General features: G+C 43.1%; 2 protein-coding genes across 4 annotated transcripts in view; one reads left to right on the forward strand and one right to left on the reverse strand.

Moving 5' to 3' along the window:
* Window positions 1-21,222, forward strand: part of LOC118440021 (uncharacterized) — a 40,418-nt gene that overhangs the window by 11,276 nt on the left and 7,920 nt on the right. Inside the window, exons 2-11 of the mRNA XM_085664486.1 lie at window positions 5,305-5,469; window positions 16,320-16,456; window positions 16,855-17,143; window positions 17,408-17,754; window positions 18,196-18,348; window positions 18,837-19,031; window positions 19,181-19,569; window positions 19,711-19,947; window positions 20,188-20,367; window positions 21,013-21,160. Coding sequence (XP_085520612.1) covers window positions 5,337-5,469; window positions 16,320-16,456; window positions 16,855-17,143; window positions 17,408-17,754; window positions 18,196-18,348; window positions 18,837-19,031; window positions 19,181-19,569; window positions 19,711-19,947; window positions 20,188-20,367; window positions 21,013-21,160 — 2,208 coding nt within the window. The 5' untranslated portion in view covers window positions 5,305-5,336. The remainder of the gene's footprint in view (window positions 1-5,304; window positions 5,470-16,319; window positions 16,457-16,854; window positions 17,144-17,407; window positions 17,755-18,195; window positions 18,349-18,836; window positions 19,032-19,180; window positions 19,570-19,710; window positions 19,948-20,187; window positions 20,368-21,012; window positions 21,161-21,222) is intronic.
* Window positions 1-21,222, reverse strand: part of LOC118440025 (uncharacterized) — a 40,410-nt gene that overhangs the window by 10,916 nt on the left and 8,272 nt on the right. Inside the window, exons 1-8 of one of the 3 annotated variants that reach the window (XM_085664487.1) lie at window positions 11,671-13,672; window positions 11,485-11,596; window positions 11,243-11,369; window positions 11,006-11,177; window positions 10,655-10,930; window positions 10,396-10,558; window positions 9,662-10,312; window positions 9,380-9,568 (exon numbers count right to left, since the gene is read on the reverse strand). In XM_085664487.1, coding sequence (XP_085520613.1) covers window positions 9,380-9,568; window positions 9,662-10,312; window positions 10,396-10,558; window positions 10,655-10,930; window positions 11,006-11,177; window positions 11,243-11,369; window positions 11,485-11,596; window positions 11,671-11,715 — 1,735 coding nt within the window. In that variant the 5' untranslated portion in view covers window positions 11,716-13,672. Of the gene's footprint in view, window positions 1-9,379; window positions 9,569-9,661; window positions 10,313-10,395; window positions 10,559-10,654; window positions 10,931-11,005; window positions 11,178-11,242; window positions 11,370-11,484; window positions 11,597-11,670; window positions 13,673-21,222 lie in introns of those variants that run through there. The other 2 variants (XM_085664488.1, XM_085664489.1) reach the window with 2 other exon arrangements.

The raw sequence follows: 21,222 nt of genomic DNA on the forward strand, positions 1-21,222 counted from the left end.
CATCTCTCGTTCGCGCATGGCAAATTTTCGCGAGCGTACTTCATTATACGGGTGTTTACATTCGCTCGATTTACCGCATGAAAACACGTTTTCACGGTGCTCGTGCTTGCGCGCACGCGCTAAAGAGAGAGAGAGAGAGAGAGAGAGAGAGAGAGAGACGATATGCAAGAGCGCCCGTTCGAGAGAGTTCGGTACGATCTGGAGATTGTGGGTCTTCGAACGCGACTTCCGAAAGCAATTTCCGGCTGTTCCCGTTTGCCATCGACGACTCATAATGATTTTCTAAACGATCGTCGTCTTATAAATATAATCAATGTCAATAATCCAATCTTTTTCTAATTATTACTCGTTCAACGTGTAACAATTTTATCTTTGGCGAGAAAAGAAAGAAAGAAGAATTGGTAATTGCAAGTTCTTTAGGAGACGAACAGTCATTGAATCACAACGGCGCGTCGCCGTATTATGCGAATGTAACAGGCAACGTGGTGTAGTCGCAAGGGTACTCTCCCCTCTAGAGACTAGAAACGAATCGCGATGGCTCGAAGGCAGACACGTGGAATAAATTGCTTGTTACCGGCAGCGATCCGTAACGAGGGGGCATCGACGCAACCTCGACGATAAGCCGCATTTCACTTTTTCGCCGCCGCCGCTTATGATTTTCTCGCCAGAACCGAAAGATATTCATTAATCGAACTTACGCTCTCTTATTCCAATCGAAATGATTAATAGTAGCGAAGTAAAGCAAACCTTTCGCATTTTCTTTTGGCCAAGAAATCGATCGAACGAGCCTTAAGCTTTCTTTTATCTTTCAAATCGAGAAAAATAATTACAAAATGTGTCTCGACGTCGGCCGACATCGAGCCCCTACTTGCATTATTAATGAGACTCCTCTCGACTCTTCCTCTTTCCTTTCCATTCTCCCCCCCTCACGATGCCTCCTCATCCCCTTTTATCGCTCGCTTTCCTTCCTTTCCAGGTCTAAGCCATACCCTTGTCGTTCGCTCTTGTCGCTCTCGAGGCACCGTCGTCGCCGGTGATTCTAATGACACCTCGACGACATCTTGGAATTTTATTATCCTTGCATCCACTTCGTTAGGCGCAACCACGCGAGGAAATGAAAACTAGCCTGGGCGGGGTAAATAGATGGGAAAAGAAGGAGAAGGAATTCGTTTCTATCCCCTTTTTCTCAATTTTACATTTGTACGTATCGAAACTACGTACGTACTCTTCGACTTTCGAGCCGAACATTTGGTACCTTCAAAGAGTCTTCAAATTAGTTTGAAAAACGTTTGATACGTCGGCGAGCTAGTAATGATATTTCGGGCAGCGAACGAATGAAGACCGCTAAATTATAGATTTTTTTTTAATTAGCCGAGTGCAGTAGATTTTTTAACCGAGACCTTAATCCACGACCGATTTTTAGTGGCCGCGCCAGGGACAACGTGGCTTTCTGCCAGAACTGAAATCACGAGATATAACCGTGATGCCGGAACAATTATTTTTATCTACAAATGTCATACCTGGTTAATGAAATTCTTACTATTATCACACTTCTGTGCTCTATTCTCTTTCGAGCGAAAAGCCGATTTTGTTCATCGATCGTAATAAAATTCATCGATGCTCTTGCGAAATAACGCGAGGCTTTCGAAAATAATGAGATTATTTCGAATTAATAGGCTCTACCGTTTGGCTCGTAGTACGGGGATAAAAGCTATCGTCCGAAAGGGTTGCGTCTAAAGGGTTCGGAACAATGGTGAGTCTTGACAACGTCTGTCGAAACTGACGAATAATAAAGCTCATTTTCGAATATACGTTTTATATAATTAATTTGTCTTTCTTTTTTTTCCTTTCTATTTTCTTTTCTAAAAGTAAACGTTAATTTGGACTTTTAATTCGAATTGATAAATCCGTAGGCAACAAGAATCGATAAGAACGGGCAAACTTACAAACTCGTAAGTTTAAACGTTATCCTCGAACGGGAAACAGCTTTTACATTTCAAGAATTTCGAGACTCGGAAATATTACGCGCGACTTCCATAGAATCCTCCATGCTACTTTGCCAAACTTGTTAATAAAATGATTTTATCAACGGGCTCGTTCTCCTAGGACGTATTTTTCACGAACGCGAAACAAACAATGAAATGCATCATTAATCGTATCTCCGGTTTACTCGATACTCTTCTTATCATTGTTTCTATCGCTTTGCACTTGACTCGTAATAAATCAGCAAAGTACTTGATAACTTTGAAGAATGGAAACGAAGAGAAACGTGGAACGTGCCTCATTATATCGAACTCTCTACGGGGATTCCTCTCGTTTGCGATGGGAAAGTCTATGCGAAAGGCGGAGGAAAGCTGTTTCAGAAAGTCATTATCGCTCGACACGAGCTTTCTTTTCGAAGAACCGATGCGGTTGCCACAACTGCGAAAATGATTATTCTTCAGCGAAATCTGCGAACCAGAGGAAAACGAGAGAGAGAGAGAGAGAGAGAGAGAGAGAGAGAGAGAGAGAGAGGAAGAAATATTCCCAACTTTAAAAGACCCGTTACCTTTTCGAGCTTTCGCTCCGGAGACTTTTATTGTTCGCGCACATTTTGCTCTTTTACTTTTGTTACCTATAAAGCGAAGAAAAGCTAAGGGAAAGAAAATAATAATAAAGAAGCAAGAGGCGAGTTAAATGCAACGTTACGACGAAAGGTCTTGTACGCTTTTCGAAAGATTGGTAAATATTTTTATCGTAATTCGGTGTAGCAATAAGCGACGTTTGAAAGCCCGAGAAATAACGGATAAGACGAGAGAGAGAGAGAGAGAGAGAGAGAGAGAGATTTGACTGGTACATCGCTGACAGAACAATTTCATCGTAAGCCGAGAAGGACGGTCCGTAGTTGCAATCGATATCCACGTAATACTTGCGAGTACTCGAGTTCGGTCCGACGCCTCCGGATATTCCAACGACGAGCTTTCCAATCGAGAATTTGCTCTTGCTCTCTTTCCATCCATCCATCCATCCATCTTTCTCTTTCTCCATTACTTTGCCTCCTTATCCTTAGATACCGGAATGCTCGGACTTTCCAAGCAATTACGGTAGCTCTCCGATAAACTCTGCTGACTAGCTAGAGTTTCGTGTCGAGTCGATCTTTGACATTTCGGGAACAATGAAAAAATTTCATTTCTCTGAATAGACCAAATCGAGCAACCAATAGCAATTTTTTATTCAAGATCTCTTGCATCGTCGAACGATGATAGAAACACATGTATCTATGTATAAGGACGTTCCTGGATATAGCAAATGATATATTCACGAGTTGCTTTCAATCGAATTTCTTCGTGGAATATACGCGCAACTCGATACTTTTCTTAACAAAAAAGATATTTCTTCGTCGCGGATAAGCGGAAAGAGGCGCAAAAGGAAGAAAAGGAATTTCTACCAGTGACGGCCCGGTGGACGATTCCCGATACTTTGGGGATAGAAAACTTGTAGTACCTCTTCTGGTACCTCTTCTGGTACCTCTTCTGGTACCTCTTCTTCTGGATTGAAGAGAGTCGCGGAGAAAGAAAAAAGAAGCAGAAAAAGGAACGAAGAAACGTCAAGAACGCAAAGTCGACACCAAGTTTCTCGATGGTCGTAAATCCAAACTTCTGTAGTATACGCTATGTCTGTAGTATATGCTTTTGTGTCCTTGATAAAAGAGACGAAAAAAATTTTTCTCAAAGGCCAACTTTCCTAGTACTCGTCTTTCAACGAAAAAACAACAAATATTGGCTCGTACTCGGTTCGTATAATATTTGTATTTATTTTTTCTCCTTCCTTCTTCCTCGCGCCTTCGAGAGCAAACAGAGTCTTCTGGGAAATAAGGGAGTCGGGGGAGGGGCCGTTGTCGCTAGTAACCGGCCGATTCTTACATTCGTACGAATACATCGGAGCAGGATATATATATATATATATATATATCCGAGTCGAGTCGCAACTTTAAATGGAATCGGTCGGAGTCCTGACCCATTTGTCTTTTTCTCTCCCTTCGTACTACTGTATCTACGATACAGACGTACGTCGTGAAAGGCCAATTTCCTCCTCCTCCTATTTGTTTATCAGGCGTTACGGTAAATCGCGTTTGGCAAAAAACCCGGTTCCTCTGCGACAAGGTCGACTCGATTTTCGTCGTACTCGCTATCTCGTATCGATGGTCGGTGCGTTCGGCAAACGAACGGGCAATTAATGGATGGTGCAATTAATCGATCGACGAACGAGGGAGCCCAGGAAGGATGGGAAAAAGAGAAAGTTGATTCTTCTCGTTGCAGCTATGATGGCAGCTTTAAACAACGTTCCAGGCCTATATCCTCGCGAAGAGAAAAGATAGCGCTCCTCGTCGATGGAACGCGATATTGGAATATCGTAGAATAAAATGAGAGTAGAGTAACTAACAATGAAAGAGAAACGAACGCGGTTGGGTTCAGATTTATTTCAATATGTAACCGGCTTACTAAATGGCGAGCCAACAAAGAGAGAGAGAGAGAGAGAGAGTCCGATAGAACGGAACGAGCATCGACGTTTCAGAGTTGAATGGCATACGCGACACCGCTTATTACCGTTCGTCTCTTGACTTATTACCGGTCATGCTAATAACGGCTACGTCGAATTTATTGGCGCCGTGCGTTAACGCGCTCGATATAATCCATGGCAAAGGGACCCTGGTCAACTGATTCGCTTCTTCTGTCAACGCGCGTTACATCTGCTATATGCCGTTTATTTAATCGGAAGATTATTATAGACGATCGAAAAGATCCGTCGCAATGCTCGATCGCATCGTATCGAGCCAAGCCACCAACGAGAATTGCAAAACGATTGATAAAAAGCAACGGCCGAGAGGGACACTTAATACGGTTTTCACGAAGTACCCGTTCCGAAACGATAATCCCCAGAGAGAGAGAGAGAGAGAGAGAGAGAGAGAGAGAGAGGAGTTTGACGTCGAAGGGCAGTCGAGAAAGTAGGAAACGAGGTCTAAACGAGGTCGTGTAATTTCTTTTTTTCCTGCGAACGTAACGTCTAGAGGCTGGTACGACGATTGTAAAGGAACGGCTCTTGTCGCGCGAGGTCGCGGACGAAATAAAAGGTGGAGTATCCACTTGTGGATTCGAACAATGCGGTAATGCTCTCGTTCGAAATCGAAACGCTTTGGCATCGAACGCGTAAGCCAAGAGCTTAGTTAGTCGGCTATTAGAATATCCCGTCAAACTCCGACGGCGCTAAACTCAAATCTTATCTACGTTGGAAAAAATTCTCACACATATCGTATTTTCCTTTCAGACGTGCAGCGGCTGATTTGTTCCTGCTTTCTAATGGCGACGGCGGTCCTTTCCTGCCGGCGAAGCGAATTTCAATGCAACAACGGCCATTGCGTCGCGTTGAACAAGGTTTGCAATGTCGTCGACGACTGCGGAGACGGAAGCGACGAAGTCCGTCAATGTTCGCGTGAGTAATACTTTCGACAGATCATCGGTATCCTGGCTTAATATCGAAAATATGACCACCGTCTTTTCCTTCGTCCTTTCGTAAAATAAAAAAAAAGACGGTACATTATGCGAAGGTATCGATTTATGTTAACGCGCCCACGTCAATGCGAACGCTTTAATATTCATGCGTTCATCGATTTTCCAAGGGCGCACAAGTACCCCTTCGCGTTCCTTCATATTACGTTCGAGCGTTCATTTTCATGAGTAAGATAGAAGGAACGTCATCTAAAGCCTAAACCGGGAACTTTTCCATTGTTTACGCAAACCATCGAACAAACGAAAGTAATCGGTTTGCGTATTTAGACGACGTATATTTATCGTCTTCGTTTAATCACGTTCACTGGCAAGACAACAAGATTATACTTCCGCGAAAGGTATAAAAGGTCTATCTTTTTAATTCTATCATATTCCCATCGGTCTTAACTTTACGCCGTAAATTCGTTAATTCGTAAATTCGCGTATTATACGATACCAAAGTTTCAATTTCGACGATAACGATAATGACAATGATAGTGATTATTAACGAATGGCAATTCGTGAATTTTGCTACGGAACTGACCGGATTTGCCGTTTTCGCCCAAATTAATGAGAATTCCATTTATGATTCGCGGCTTTGAACCGATATAAATTCCAACGGAACGAAATCGACGACCTTCTAGAAATTTACAGGACCTTCTTTTTTTATTCGCTATTTATTACAAAGCCGCAATTGCCGCGAATGCATTTAATATCGGCAATAATGCTTTTACGTATCGCATTTCGATATTCCTCCTACCTCCTCGCTTTTCCCCGATCGAAAGAAGAATTTCGGGTTTATTAAATACGGGACTAGCATGGATCTAGGGATTTCGATATAATGATGGCCTCGCGCTTTAAGATTTCCTTATTCGAGTAACTTGACCGAATGAATTTTTCCATTTAACTTTGCCGTTTCTCATCCTGCTCGTTCCGTACAGATGCGATCGAACAAAGCGAATTCGTTCGTTAACATCGTTCTACCATTTACCGTAAATAATTCGAATCTGCAGGCCGTTGTGAAACGAGGTTCCACGCGATTTAACCTCCGCTCGCGGTTTCTGGACGAGCGACGCGTCCCTAATAGTAATGCACCGACGATGCTAATGGGATTGTTGTGCTCTCGCCTACGAAGTAGAAACTGTTGGCTGTCCGAAGGGACAGAATCGATTCGTCGAGCGAATAATATTTTTTGCGCCATTTCTACGGCCATAATTAAGAAAAATGAATGAAGCCAATCGTATTACAATAGTTTGAAGGACTTTTCGAAGGAAAGAAAACGCGCGCAGCAGAAAAATATGACGAATTTTTTGTTCTGTCGCTCGCGACGCTCTTAATCTCGTTCCACCTTTCTGGACCGGACCGTCCTAAGCACGGAATCGACCTATTTGTAAAAGACGATGGACGTTTTCTTTGCCCGAGTGCCCGTGTTATCGACAGATCGTGATAAAATGGCCCGGTTTGACCGAGGCTATTCATCGTCTTTTCGTCTGTCTCTTGCCTTTTGCCTCGTATCTCCTCACCTTTTTATAGCCATAGGCGCAACGTTAAACAATGTCTATCGTTAACAATGCTCGATGCGCCCAATATCCGTCGTTCGAAGGATTTCTAAAACTTTGCGAAACTTAATCTCCGACCTAAACTCAATCAACGTCCTTTTCGTCGTAAGCGCGTAAACTCGTAGAAAGAGATTTTACTAATAATAATAGGTTATAATAGGTTAGCTGATAACAAGTACATAGTACCTGTAAGGGGGAGTTTAGTAGCTTTAGAAATGAGGCAATATTCCCCGATGAAAAAGTTCATATAACCGAGACAGCTCTCTCTCTCTCTCGCGCGCGCGCGGTGGGTAATTTCTCGATAATGGCGAACATAATGGAACGCGAGGAAGGTGCCGGTACCGGTGGTAACGATCGTCATTTAGAAAACGTTTTCGCACGCTAGAGGACGCCTTGTAGGAAGGATTTCGAAGGAAAATTCATGAGTCGAGGGACCAAGAGTCCTAAGCAGCTCGCTTGCGATATAGAAAGCAGCAGGAGCGGGCAATAAAACGTGCCGGTGAAGTATATACATTCGAGTATAGCACTCGAGGCAAGCTTTCGAGCACCGAATGCAACGAATACGGCAGAGGCCGTCGCTACAACGTCGCCCGTACCAGGCTTAATCCGCAGGCTTTCCCTAGGATGTTCGTTATGTTACACCCGAATGCGAAAGCGGATTGTTCCCCGAGTGGGAATACACGTCTGCAGTGTACCCAGCAATTAACTTAAATTATAGCAGAGATCTTACGTTACGTCGCGTAATCCAATTGGATCGAGTTTACGATCTTTTCGAAAAATCTACACGACGCGGTAATATCTTCCTCGCTACGAGAGGCATTCGTCATGCTCGACTACGTTATTTGAATATTTCAGAAAGGTTCAGAAATTGTTTACGCGCTGCAACGCGCAGAGATAACGTCACGTTTTCCAGAGACATTGCCGGGGGCTAACCTTCGGATATTGCCGCAAACTTTATGCTACGCTGCCTGGAATATCATCCTCCGGCACTACTGTACGTATGCTATATTTTAATCGCCACGGCATTCGCGCTAACTTTCCAACGGACGGTTTAGTCCAGTGCTTTAACAGAAATCTCAACCGGACGGTGTAACACGGTCAGTCAGCTTTCGTTACGGGAGCTAATGTCCGAACGGGACTCTACTCGAAAATGCGAAAGCTATATACTATGCGATGATTCGCAAGTTGTTCTTGCACTCGGGACAAATGTATTTTCCGCATAAATTCGCTGTGAAATTCGTTCTATCCGTAATACGGTGTATCTGTTATGATAGAAGGGGCCAAGGGAGGGTGAGGTAATGAAGTACCGTGAGATTTTGCGGCCGATAGGGGAAAGATAAGAAAGAAAGAAAGAAAAAAAGGAAAAAGGCTCGCTTCGCGTTTTCCCTTCGATAAGGATAGCACTGGCATCCAACGGTTTCATCGACTCGATTAAATCGATCGCTTCCGACTCGTGGAACATCGCTCAAAAGAACTTGCTCGTTCGCCTCTGTCAGTGTCGTACTAGCTTCTGTGAGAAGGGAAAAGAAAAAAAAAAAGAGAAATAAGAGGAAAATGATTCGTTCGGCTGTGTGTGTTCCTTGGCTTACAACGGAGCGTTATTTCGAGTCCAGCCAAAAAAGAGGAAAAACAAACAAACAAACGGTCCCATTAATTAATATCTATCGCCAGTTGACATCGATTCTCGAACGATCTTTATATTAGGACGAGTAGCGAACGTGTCCTAAAATACGTATCGTTTGTACATCGAGTTATATCAAAGTTTACATAAGATATATCGCGTTACTCGGTGCTGTGCGATGCGTGAAATTTAATACGGTCGGTTCTCGCACAAGGGACTCTTTGGTTAGCTCGCTACGCGATCATAATGCTTTGCTCCAATGTTATTCGAGCACGTTAACTAACTTTATAACGATACGCGAATAAAATTGCGAACGATATCAATATTACGCGATGGTTGTAAAATAAAAGGTTTCCCCGAGTAAAATAGAACTATGGCTCGTACTTAATGAACGTTCTTCTTTTATATCTTTTACATCTGGTCTTGTCCATTAATTGAACGTAACGAGTTAAATGTCGTTCGAACCGTTGTCAAAACTAATGGAACTCAAACGGGAATACTTACTTACGGGGTACTTCAAAAGATACGAAAATTATTATCGGTTTTCAGTTTGAGCAGATCGGAGAAGTTGAAACCTACGCAAAAAGATAATTGCACACACACACACACACACATGTATAATGTAGTCCGATAGTGTCGGCTCGATCGACGACCTAATGATACATTGTACTTACTTGTGACTTGCGGCGACGCTTCTTTCTCGTCTTCCTGGCGATCGATTTTCTCGCAATTCACATCGACGGATTCCATATTTATATCTATATCGGCTATATTCGAGGCATTCGCACAATCGGACAATTCAAAATTCCTCGAATTGTCGTCGTACATGGAAGGCTGGACGGCCGATTTCGAATCGTTTAAATCTAAAGAAAATAATTTAATTTTCACGAGCACGATATTGGAATATAACTAATGACAATTAGTTATCAAAAGAAAAATATAAATTAGCCGAATACCTTTGATCATCAGCGCTTCGTTTAACATGAAAGATGTCGCACGACTCGCGTTCGTCTCATAATCGAAGTTATTATTCGAAGAAAGGAACGATTTCGAGGCATCAAGTAGTACGTTTTTGCGTTTCGTCAAAGACGTCACGCCGTATTGCACTTTCTCGATCTTCGTGATTCGCGGATAGCGAGTGGACCTTTTCGACGTTTGCGACAATTCGATATCTATATGTTCAATGTCCTTTTCGTCGTTTCGAACAAATTTCATCCTTTTCGGCTGGTACAGATCCGTCGGAAATCGATTTTCCTCGTAATTAATAGCACCTTCTTCTTCCACGTCCACCGCCATCGTAGATCGTTTCTGTTCGTCTTTTCCTTTGAAGCTCGTCTGTTTGGCGATCGATTCCGCGTTGCTCGAAAAGGACGATAACTTTTTACTCTGCGTCTTTTGCAAAGACGTTGCTACCGTAAAATTTTCTGTACTCTTTGGATCGCGCGTTCCCTTTTCCTTTATTTCATAGTCGAAGAAAAGGTTCGTCGATCGTTTTCGATCGTCCATCGAAATAGAAATGGCAAGGTCCTTGTTGGCCGTATCTTCGGCTGTAATATCGTCGTTTATACACATCTCCTCCAAGGCGATCGTGTTAACCGACATCGAATCTAAAAAATATGAATTATTCTTATATAGTTTTTGGACTTGAAAGTCGCGAAAATTATAATATTATTAGGGCCAAGTCAATTACCGGAATCGACAGGTGGCATTTCTTTTCTTATCTCTAAATCTTGCCACTTGCGCGAATAATTTAATCGTACTCGTGACAAATTTATTTTCGGCGGTGGCATCTCCAACAGTTTCATCGCTCGTTCCTTCCTATCCTCCTCTTCTCGTCTTTGCAATGATTTTAACTACGACATAAGAAATAAAAAATAACGCATGCCGCGAAATGAAAATTTGAATTGAATGAAAATGAAAATTTGAACGGCTGTGGTTCGTGTAAAGACCTCTAGTTCCCTCGAATGCAGTTGTCGCTTGCAATGATCGATTTCGTTCCTCAGGTTAACCAATTTTCGCTCCAATTTCTCGTTATTTACCATCGCTTTAGCTAATTCTATTATTTTTAACCTCGTCCTTATTTCATCGATCTTCTTCTTTTGCTCGCATTTTATCTTCAACTCGTTGAACTTAAATTCCAATACCATTTTCTCGATGCAAACCTTCTTCAGCTCGGTCTCCCTTTCCTTTCGTTTCTTAGCCAACGGAAAATCCTCGTATTCGGTCTGTCATTGATAGAAAGGAGAAAAGGGAAGAAAATGAAATTAAGTACGCAATAATACGATCGGTTGTTTACTTACGTGATAGGATTGCCAAGTTTTCTTGTATTCATCTAGAATCTCTCGATATCGTTGCATCTCGTACGACATTAATTTCGAACGATCGTCGGCATTCGCTTCGATCAGGTCGATCCTTTGTTTCGTTTCTCTCACATCTTCCCGCAATCTGACAACGGACTCGTAAGAAATCCATCTAAGAACCCGTCCTTTTTTCCACTCTCGCGTTTATCAGTGTTAACAAGTATCAATGGCAAGTACCTTTTTAAAGTAACGTTCGACATCGATATTACATCTTCCGCATCTTCTATCTTTTTCTTAAGCTCCTTTCTCTTCTCGAGCTTCATTAGAACGTTCCTTTTTATCTTCCTTATTTCAGCCTGAGTTTCTGCGAAAAGAATTGCGATCGTCGTTATATTTCACGTCACAGTTTTATGCGCCTGACTATGCGACGATCGGGGACGATAATGCGCTCTCTCGAATGAAGTAAAATTATTTCTTACTGCCGTATGATTCTTTATAGGCGGCAATTTCCACGTGCAGGCAAGCTTCCAGAATTTCGACGAAGCGTGGATCGTCGTAAGGTATTCCTTCCTCGTCCATGGTACTTGTAATCTAGTCGAACGAATTCGATTCAAGGATCGTATCATAACAAGGAGAATCGTACGAATTCACATTTCATTCATTACCTTATCGCGATTATTTCCTGTAGCCATTGTATTTAGTTGTGTCATTCGGAACGCGACCGACGACGACGAGTTAAGCCATTTGCCAAGAAAAAAAAACCACCAGGACGAAAATAGAATTTAGGGAAAAAATTGCGATTTCTTTGGAATGCAGAATACTACGGTGGCATAAAATGTTGGATTGAATTTACACGCTGGCTTTGCGCCTTTGTTCTCGCGTGGTGCAAATAAATGAGAAACGATGCTTCAATCTCAAGTTTTAAAGTACAACTTGAAACACGTAGTATCGCTCGCTCGGCTCCGTCGGTAATCTCGAAATTCTCTTTGACGCGTTTTCTATCATTTCTTACCGACACTGTTGTTTACGCGCGACAATTATCGATATTTTTTTATTCCAACGCTTATATCCTAAATGTTAACGTCGCCTCGACTATTATCATTGTGCGATAATATTAACAAAGTGCACACACGAGATTATAAGGAGAATCTAAAAAGTACATAAAAGCTTCGAACTTGGAATATTTAAAAGGTAAAGGCGATTACGCAGTAAGCCTCCAGATTTTGCTCGCCTTTTCTCAGTTATTTTATCAATTTTATCGTACGCACAGGAGAATGGGAGAGATGAGTACGGGGTAGCAACCGGCTACAAACGTAATCTCCCTTCGGTACGAGTTCCAAGAGATAATCTCTTGCGGATGAGCGTATTATTCGCATTATTCGGTGCATTAAAAATTCTACAATATCTTTAAACTCTTTCTCCTGCGAACGCGCTTACTACTACTATCGAGAATTATCGTAATCGCATAAAATAGCGTCAGCGAAAATTCGTTTCAATTTCTTATGCGTATAAAATGTATTCGCTCATCCTCTCTCTCTCTCTCTCTCTCTCTCTCTCTCTCTCTCTCGAATGATCGTCTTTTTTTCGCGTATATAGGCGTATTCCTCATGACCCACATACCGAGCACGGAACGATACGTTGTAGATGGTTCTCGTTGACGGTAAAGACGGGGAAAGAGGGGGAGGAAAAAAAGGGCAGAGTATAGAGAAAAAGTGTGGCGAACGAATATCTCGCGAGCATCGTGGAGAGTCACGTGGGTGAGAAGCAACGAGAGGAAAGAAGAGCAAGGGTATATGGAGGATAAAGTAAAAGGTAAAAAAGGAAAAAAAGCAAATGTAAGGGATGGCGAACGAAGAGGAGAAAAAGAGAAAGAGAGAGGCCTGTGGGCACTCGTCGGCCCCATTGAAAAGGATATTCGTTCGCTTTCACCGACGCTTTCTTCGTCAGGCTGTCTACGCACCGTTGAAAAGCAATGGCGAGGAGCAGAGCTCGACGTCCTTGTCATCCTCCTCCCTACCTGCAAATTGCACGAGTCGCGATTGCGCCAAAGCAAACGTTACCATTTCCAGTTGTTGTTCGCTGGTAGGAAACGAAAAGAAAAACCAAAACAAAAAGTTTTACGCATGCCTTTCCTTCCATTCACCTTTGGCTATTACGACCAAGCTCCTATTTAAAATCGAGCTAGATGAATTTACTCGTACACACAGCGGTAGTACTTTTAGTACTTTTGCTGTACCATTATCGTGTTACGTTACTCGATTTTATCGGAAACATAATGATTTAAATTGTAGGATACCAATTCGAAAATTCGTTCGTTCGTCCGTTCGTCCGTTCGTTCGTTCGTTCGTTCGTTCGTTCGTTCGTTCGTTCGTTCGTTCGTTCGTTATAATCGCATCCGCATTTATGCGAAGCAGAAAGGAATCCAAGTTGAAAAGTTTTCCCAATGTTTCGCGAGTTTCTTGGTTTCGCGCGACATTTTAACTACATTTTAATCGCTTCGGACGAAACGTTTCCAACGAAGGAAAGAAACGTGTATACGGTACCGTTCAAACACGGTGTAAATAACGAGTGTCGCTCTGTCCAAAAGATAAGAAATAAAAGTCAATGTACTTTTATAGAAGGAAACAGGATGATGTAACGTTTCTGAGTCATTATCTTCCTTCTCTATCTTCGTTTTTGCGATAAATTTCAAAAGCCAACGACCGCGCACTGTAAATTCTTAAATATAAACCTTCAAGGTAACCCACGTGAATGCGATTTCCATTGGCAAATACCTACCCCTTAACTATCCCGTACATACGGAGTAACCTTTTTGCGTTTATCGATGGTGTCCCTTTCAGTATGTGAGTGCGCGCGTCGCTTTACGTCGAATATTTACCGAGGAAAGCTCTCGTAGAAAATTATTTATAGTAGGGCTTCAAGATGAAAAGGCAATGGACTAAAATGTACTACAAGTTGAACAGAAATATTCCATTCCGTTTGTCCATTTCAAATTGGTCTCAATTAATCGATCAGGCCCCACGTTAACGATAACGTGGAGCTTCCATTTCTCGCATCGTAAAATACCTATACGAGTGCCATATTTCATTTTTATACTTTTATAACCTTCGCATTTCGAGCCTTTACAAATAGTCGATTCGAGTCGATCCACTCGTAGTACATATGCATACATGCCGCGTTCGTACGTAGATAGGAATATATGTAGATGCATAGACGCGTAGCTTTTTTTCCAAATACAGACAAAGCAGGATCGATACGTTTAGTCGCAAGCGACGACGAGGAGCCTGCGGCGAGCAATAAAAATCCTTCGCTCGGACGTATCCTGTTGTTCCTCGAGCCGCGGCGCGCGCGAGAGAGAGAGAGAGAGAGAGAGAGAGCGCGAGTCGAAAAGAGGGAAGAAGCAAATAACCCAGAGACAACACGAAGGAAAGACATGACTTACGGCAGTAACTCGAATGCTACCGACTACACCCGTCGGAATTTGTCTTTTCCGAAAATGCAACTTTCTCTCTCTCTCTCTCTCTCTCTCTCCCTCTTTCTCCCTCCCTTTTGTGAGTTTCGTTTTCCACATTTACACGCCCTCGGCGACGCGTCAGAGACACAACCGCTACGACTTTCAACACAAAAGAGCCTATCCACTCTAAAATCTTCATTGCATGGACTTTCTGCAGCACGAATACGTTATTGAGACTTTATTTATGCTAAATTCTAAAAAGACAGAAAATGCAAATATCGGACAGATAAATAAAATGTGATACCCCGAGCGTTATCGCTCCTTACCTTTTCGAAATCTTAACGTTTGAACGAACCTGCGAGTGGTGGACGCCGGCCATTAGTCAAGCACATCGAACCGTCTCTTTTGAAACGCAAACTCTCCGTCTACGGCGATCCATATCTCTCATGATTCAATGAGACGGACATTTACGATTTATTACGCATTTCTCGTCTATCCTTTGAGAAATATCCCTTAAGAATAGTATGAGGAGCTTGAAATTTTCAAGATTTATCGTAGAAGATGCAGTCAACCGCACGATCGCAAGTAAATTTGTTATAATCGTTCGTTAGTATCGTACTTCATACACTCCCGTAGGATCATTATTCCGAGCGTGCTTGGAAGGACGCTCGAACAAACGTTACGGTTGATTAGAAAGGCAGAATCGATCGATCGATCGATCGATAGTTGAAATTGGAAAGGCGATCGTAGATAGGAACGATAGATTCGATGGAACGGCCAGTAGCTGATTAACAAAGCCTACTTCTAATTAGGAGTCAGAATTAGCTCGTTGATTAGAAATACCCCATTGTGAGCTGTCCGTTCAAACCGTGTCCTCGCTATTCGTGCCCAGCATAGTTTTCACTACCTAAGTACTGGTAGAGCTACCTGATACTCGTCGTGGCTCGTTTTATTTTCTCAAATGTTCTCTTTGATAAATCGATCAGTTCTTTGAAACGAGATGTTTCGAAGGTCGAGTGATCTAAGCGATCGGTTCTTGTGTACTCGTCGACGAGGGAAGGAAGTCGTATTCCAAAATGCGTCGTAGAAAGGTCTATTTTCAAAACGCGCCGGCTATGAAGAGCCTGCGAAGTCCCTCAACGACGCGACGCGACGCGATCGTAGGAGTACGATGGCCGAAGCCAAAGCAACTCGATCATCGAGAATGTGCGTTTCTCTATTCGTCTGGCATCCTGTGAAAAGCCGAACCGCAGATTACATCGATCGCGAACAAAACGTGAATTCTCTTGGCTATGCTGCCACGCGCACGCTCTCCAACTCTAAGGGCTATTAGCTTAATCGTGCTCGATAGGCGATCCCTTTCGGTAACACCTAGTGTTAGAATCGATCGCATCGATCTTCAATCGTTGATAAAGTAAAATTCTCAAGCTCGGCATAACTGAATAAACCGACGGATTAATCGGTTCGTTCTTTCCGTCGGAAAAGAAAAGAAACTCTAATATACGTATAATGGACGAAAAGTATATCCTCGAGCACAGCCGTATCCAATCTTACAGAGTGCCGGAATAAAGTTACCAATGCGTTTACTTACGTTATAAATTCATTGGGTAGTCGATACGAAAGCTTTCGTACAAAGTCGATGCAAAATTCAATTCAATTCGATAGAGACAAGTAATCCTATCGAGCGAGAGCAAAAATTTCAATCTTTTTTTTTCATTTCTAATCGTTTAAACGTATAAATAATACCGGCCACTCACCGGACGAAATTTTTATTTCTATATTAACGAAATAATAATATAATTTCTCCTAATGGATGCCGATCTAACGTCGACGTTGAAGTTGAGATCCTTTTTGTTTCAGCCTGCAACAAAACGTACTTTGGCGACGTAGGAAAGACTTACGGTTTGGAATTGCATCGGCCGAAGGAAGACAAGGTGCCTTACATTTGCAAGCTTACCTTTACCGCACCCGGCGGCGATCTAGGTGATATCATACAGGTAATGAATTGACCGATATCGAAACGTAAGATCGATCGTATTCAGCTCGTTCATGGGTGGTATACCGACGAGAAAATGGAGAGCGTTAGAGGGCGAAGCGTCGATTTAAGATAATTCCTGATAGGTTAGGTATATACCTAAATGAAAGGACAAAGTTTCGCGTTTGTTAAAGCAAGCGTATCAAAGTACCGCAACTATTCGAGTACGCTACGGTGCATAACTCACGTCAGCGAATTCGCTTCGTCGATCGAAATTGAGCGTTAACCAATGAAGCAACGTCGTGCTAGGATAAACGTGCTTTTAGATATTAGGTGGTAATCAAATTTAAGGAATTTTTTAATAACGTAGAATCGCGTATTCGTTATCATTGAAATTTCCTATCTCTTACGTTCTTGCAGCTCAACTTTGACAGCTTCACCCTTGGCAAATTCGTTTCGTTCACCGCGGAAGGATGTCCAGACGGATCTTTGCAAATCTCCGAAGCGGAACGTCCCGATGTAGGAGGACTTTGGTGTGGTACGACGAGGGATCCAGCCATTTACTACAGCGAAACGTCCAGCGTCTCCATAACTCTGAAACTTCTACGACTCAGCAAGGATCAGAAGGCATTCAATTTCGATTTTCGGATGGCGTACAAGATGATCAGAAAATCCGACGCCGTTGTGCGCTACGGGAATCCTTTCGTAGGTACGTGATCCTCTTCGAAATGAAACTCCAAATATTGTAAGCCCTTTCACTCTTCCTCCTATTTTCTACGTCCAATTCAGCCATCTGGATATCTGGATAATAAAGGATAATTCATTTTCGAATAAACTCTGTTTTTCAAATATTGAAATTATTTTAATAAAATTGCCTTCGTAATCGCGATCGTAACGATTAAAATGTGCTAACTTTTTTAAATGGGGATAACATTAAAGGAATTACATTAAAATGGCTATGCCATGTGATCAGGAATGACGCAGGTAACGACGACGAAGACGACGACGACGGCGACGACGACGACGACGACGACGATGACGACGACGATGACGTCGAGGACAACGTCGACGACTACGACGAGTGCGGTAAATACCGAGGACAAGCCGACCGTCGAATATACTAATACTTCGATGGCGATGCTTATGGTCGAGCAACATCCGGTAACACCAACGAAATCAACCTCGGAACAATATCTCGGTGATCTCATCTCTGGAACTTACTGCTCGAGAATATTCAGTGACTGCGACCAGAAGAAGTGCAGACTGCAATCCCCAAACTTTCCTGGACTTTATCCTCGTAATCTCACCTGTTACTACGCGGTAAGTCCATCTAAAGCTCAACCGAGAGAGCGAGCGAGAGAAGCTCGACATGAAATATTCCTATCGGGATAAAACGTGTCCACCGGAAAGTAGCATATACCTAACCTAGATAGGTGTCTATCTGCCGAGTCCTTTGATATAGAAAACCGTAAAAGTTGGCATCGACTTGGTTGTTGAACTTTTCGTTAGATATCATAATAGCGAGCAATTTCAAGTAATATTAGAGAGTAAACGAATGCTTTTCACACGATATCCAGTCGCACATACGTACATCCAGGCGGATGTAATTCTTGATTCGTCGCACGTTCCCATGCAACCACGACAAAAGCTCTTTTTCATTGATCAAAGAGCGAGTGTTCTAGAATACGCGATAGAATAGTTAGAATTCTCAAGTGGTACATTTGCATTCGCTTCATTGGAACGTTTTTCGTTGTCGGGCAGGTAAGGCAGCACGAGGTACCGCCGGGGAAATACGCGTTAATTTCGGTCGGACAGCCAAGAGGTCAATTGGTCGCTGTAAGATCTAGACCAGCGACGCAAGGCGAGTCACCGCCGCGTGAGCTTCATCTCTGGCAAGATTGCGACGTCATACAGGTACGTAAAACGGAGCCGCGAAAATTGGATTAAACGTTATAAATTCGTGGAAGGAGTTGATACTCTCGTGGAATCAACATGAAAGTGGAAGCGGAAATGGAGAACGATACTACGTGACCGTCCTACGGAGAAGGAAGGAACGCTACTTTACATAGGAATTCTTCGGCTACTTTTTCAAATCCTTAATTTCTTTTTCTTACCTCGCTCCGAGAGGAAATAAAACCATTCTATACGCCTAACGTACAGAGAGTTTCTTCCTGAGGAAACAATGTTTTATGAAAAGAAAAAAAAAAAAAAAAAGAAAAAAAAGTGTGCGAGACACATATGGTACGGGGAAGGAAAAATTGTACGGCTCTAGGGATCGCATCGTAGACGGTGCGCGATACTGCAACGTCCCTTTCGATTTTCAAACAAACTCTTTTTCCTCGTAGAACTTATATCGACAGATAAGATACGGTGTATCAAGATGAGAATTTCATATTTGGCAGGATTACGTGACCGTCTACGACGGTTATACCACAAGGGATCCGGTGATACTAAAATTCTGCGGTGGCGGAGAACCAGTGCCCGAGGCAACGAGCAGCGGACCAGAAATTCTCGTGGAGTTCACAACGTCCCCTTACGGTACCTTTCTACATTCGACGCCGCAACGTTCCCTTCACGGATTCCAATTGGAAGTCCAGGTAGATTTATTAAGTAGGAAAAGAGAGAGAGAGAGATAGAGAGAGAGAGAGAGAGAGAGAGAGAGAGAGAGAGAGAAAGAGAGAAAAAAAGAAAAAGTAACTTTTGAAAATGTACTCGTTTCCTATGACAGAGAGTACGTATTTCTCAGGTGAAATTCGTCGACGCCGATTCACCGACATACGCGAAGAACAAGCGCTGCGAGTTTTGGTTGAAAGGTAATAGCGGAGGGGTGCTGGAGTCTCCCCGTCATTCTCTACCGAGAAACAGTAGCTGCCTCTATCATTTACGCGGCGCCGGACCCACTTTGCCCAGTCCCACGCCTCCGCGTCCTTTACCCAAATTCCCAGAGCAACGGCCCGGTACGGTATGGCGGAGACCGGCGCCAGTTCCACCGCAACCGCAGTTCCGCGTTTGGTTGTCGATTTTAAAGTTTCACGTTGGCATCACCGCTTCTGCCGGCACCGACGAGGATTGTTCGACGACTCTGATGGTTTGGGACGGAGAAATGATGCCCCTTGGGGAATGCAACGAAGCTTGGTAGGTTATCTCAACGTTATCTCTAAATCTATGTTCCATTTTAATAGATACAAAACAGACTCGTATTTGTCTATCTTACTTTTCTAAATAAACACCACTAAATTACATACGTATGTGTCCGCTTCATTGGAATCTTTTTAGCGAGAAGGAACGTCAAAGGTACATAGAAAGACTCGGAGAAGCGACTTCGCAAGTTGTCGCACGTCCCGCAAACAACACGACTCTCCTTGCCAGATATTGCAAGGACAAGGTTCCAAGAACTTGCGATCACGCGATTCTTCAAAACGTCAGTCGTCCTTGCTCCCTCGGAGAAAGCTTCGTATCATCCGGCAACAGCTTGACCATAGAGATGCGCATGATCGAGTCTACGGCTCTCAGGCAAGTCTATAATCATTATTTTTATACCGACGTTATTTTTCATACGTCGTAATACCGCGAAATGGTGCGCTCAACCGTTCCGTGGAAGAGGGCGAGAGAAAGAGAGAGAATAAAAGTAACAAGGCACGAGGATGCATCACACGGTCTAGTTAATCTTTTCCACCGGAAAGCATCCCCGGCCCTATTTCATCGGCCAAGTCTTTTATCATAATAACGTGGCGTTCAACGTTTCTCTTCAAGACCCGTCAACTTTCGAGCTCTCTACGAGTTCGTCGATCTCCATCAGGATGGCGAAGCTTACGGCAGTGGACCGTGCTCGCGTGCCTTTTACAGCCGAAATCGAGACACTTATCCAGATCGTAGATTCCAAGGACCTCGCGATATCTTTCTCTACGGTCGTGGTGGATCGAAAAATCTTAGGTAAGTTTTTTATTAGCAACGGTCAAAGAAATCGAATTCGAAGAACTAATGCGCCAACACGATTTAGCACGATATTAACGGCAACGAGTAGTAGTATAGTAAAACTAGTAGCCGGTTTATCGACCCTTGCAAAAAACATATCTGTGGGTTCTAACCCAGAAGCTCATAAAATATCTCTTACGATCGCGATCTTGAAGATTTATGAGGGCCGTAAAACGAATCGCAGGTAGGACCGCGAACGACTTCTATCCGTATACCGTCTTTTCCGATTGCGTAGCTTAAGCTTTGCTTAGCTACGGTACCAAAAGCTTATCGTTTTCGTACGGCGCAGCAAATTCGATGAACGCGAACGCGCGCACCGGCTTTTCCTCTTTTAAGAGAAACAAGAACGGATTAAAGAAACTCTGTCAATATTGCCGTCGTTAGGGAAATATAATGATTCGAATGGATAAGAAGGATCGATAAATGTGACTCGATCAAAATCGCTTGGCTCGTTTAACTATTAACGTACATTCATGACGTCGGCGATGCTCCTCTCGTAATCTTCCTGCAGTTATCGATCCAAAGTCCGTTCCTTTGGGTAACTGACGAAGCATGTAAATTCGATTAAGTCGCTGAAAGTGCAGCCTGGAACGGATTTTGCAGTTGCGTGTACCGGTTCGAGGGTGAACACGACGAGGTCGTCAAGCTGCGGTTCAACAGACTTCTCAATGGAAACCGGACCTGTCGCAGCGTCTCCTCTTCCGATTTTAATCGTCTTCTTTGCATCGGATCCGATAACTTCTCCCTCAAAGTAAGTACAAACGCGTGCACGCTACCTAACCTTCGCGAACTGACTGAGAGAGAGAGAGAGAG

This window comes from Vespa mandarinia, unplaced genomic scaffold (genome assembly GCF_050613455.1).
Source record: "Vespa mandarinia isolate Hongniang unplaced genomic scaffold, ASM5061345v1 scaffold_60, whole genome shotgun sequence".
Classification (NCBI taxonomy): Eukaryota; Metazoa; Arthropoda; class Insecta; order Hymenoptera; family Vespidae; genus Vespa; species Vespa mandarinia.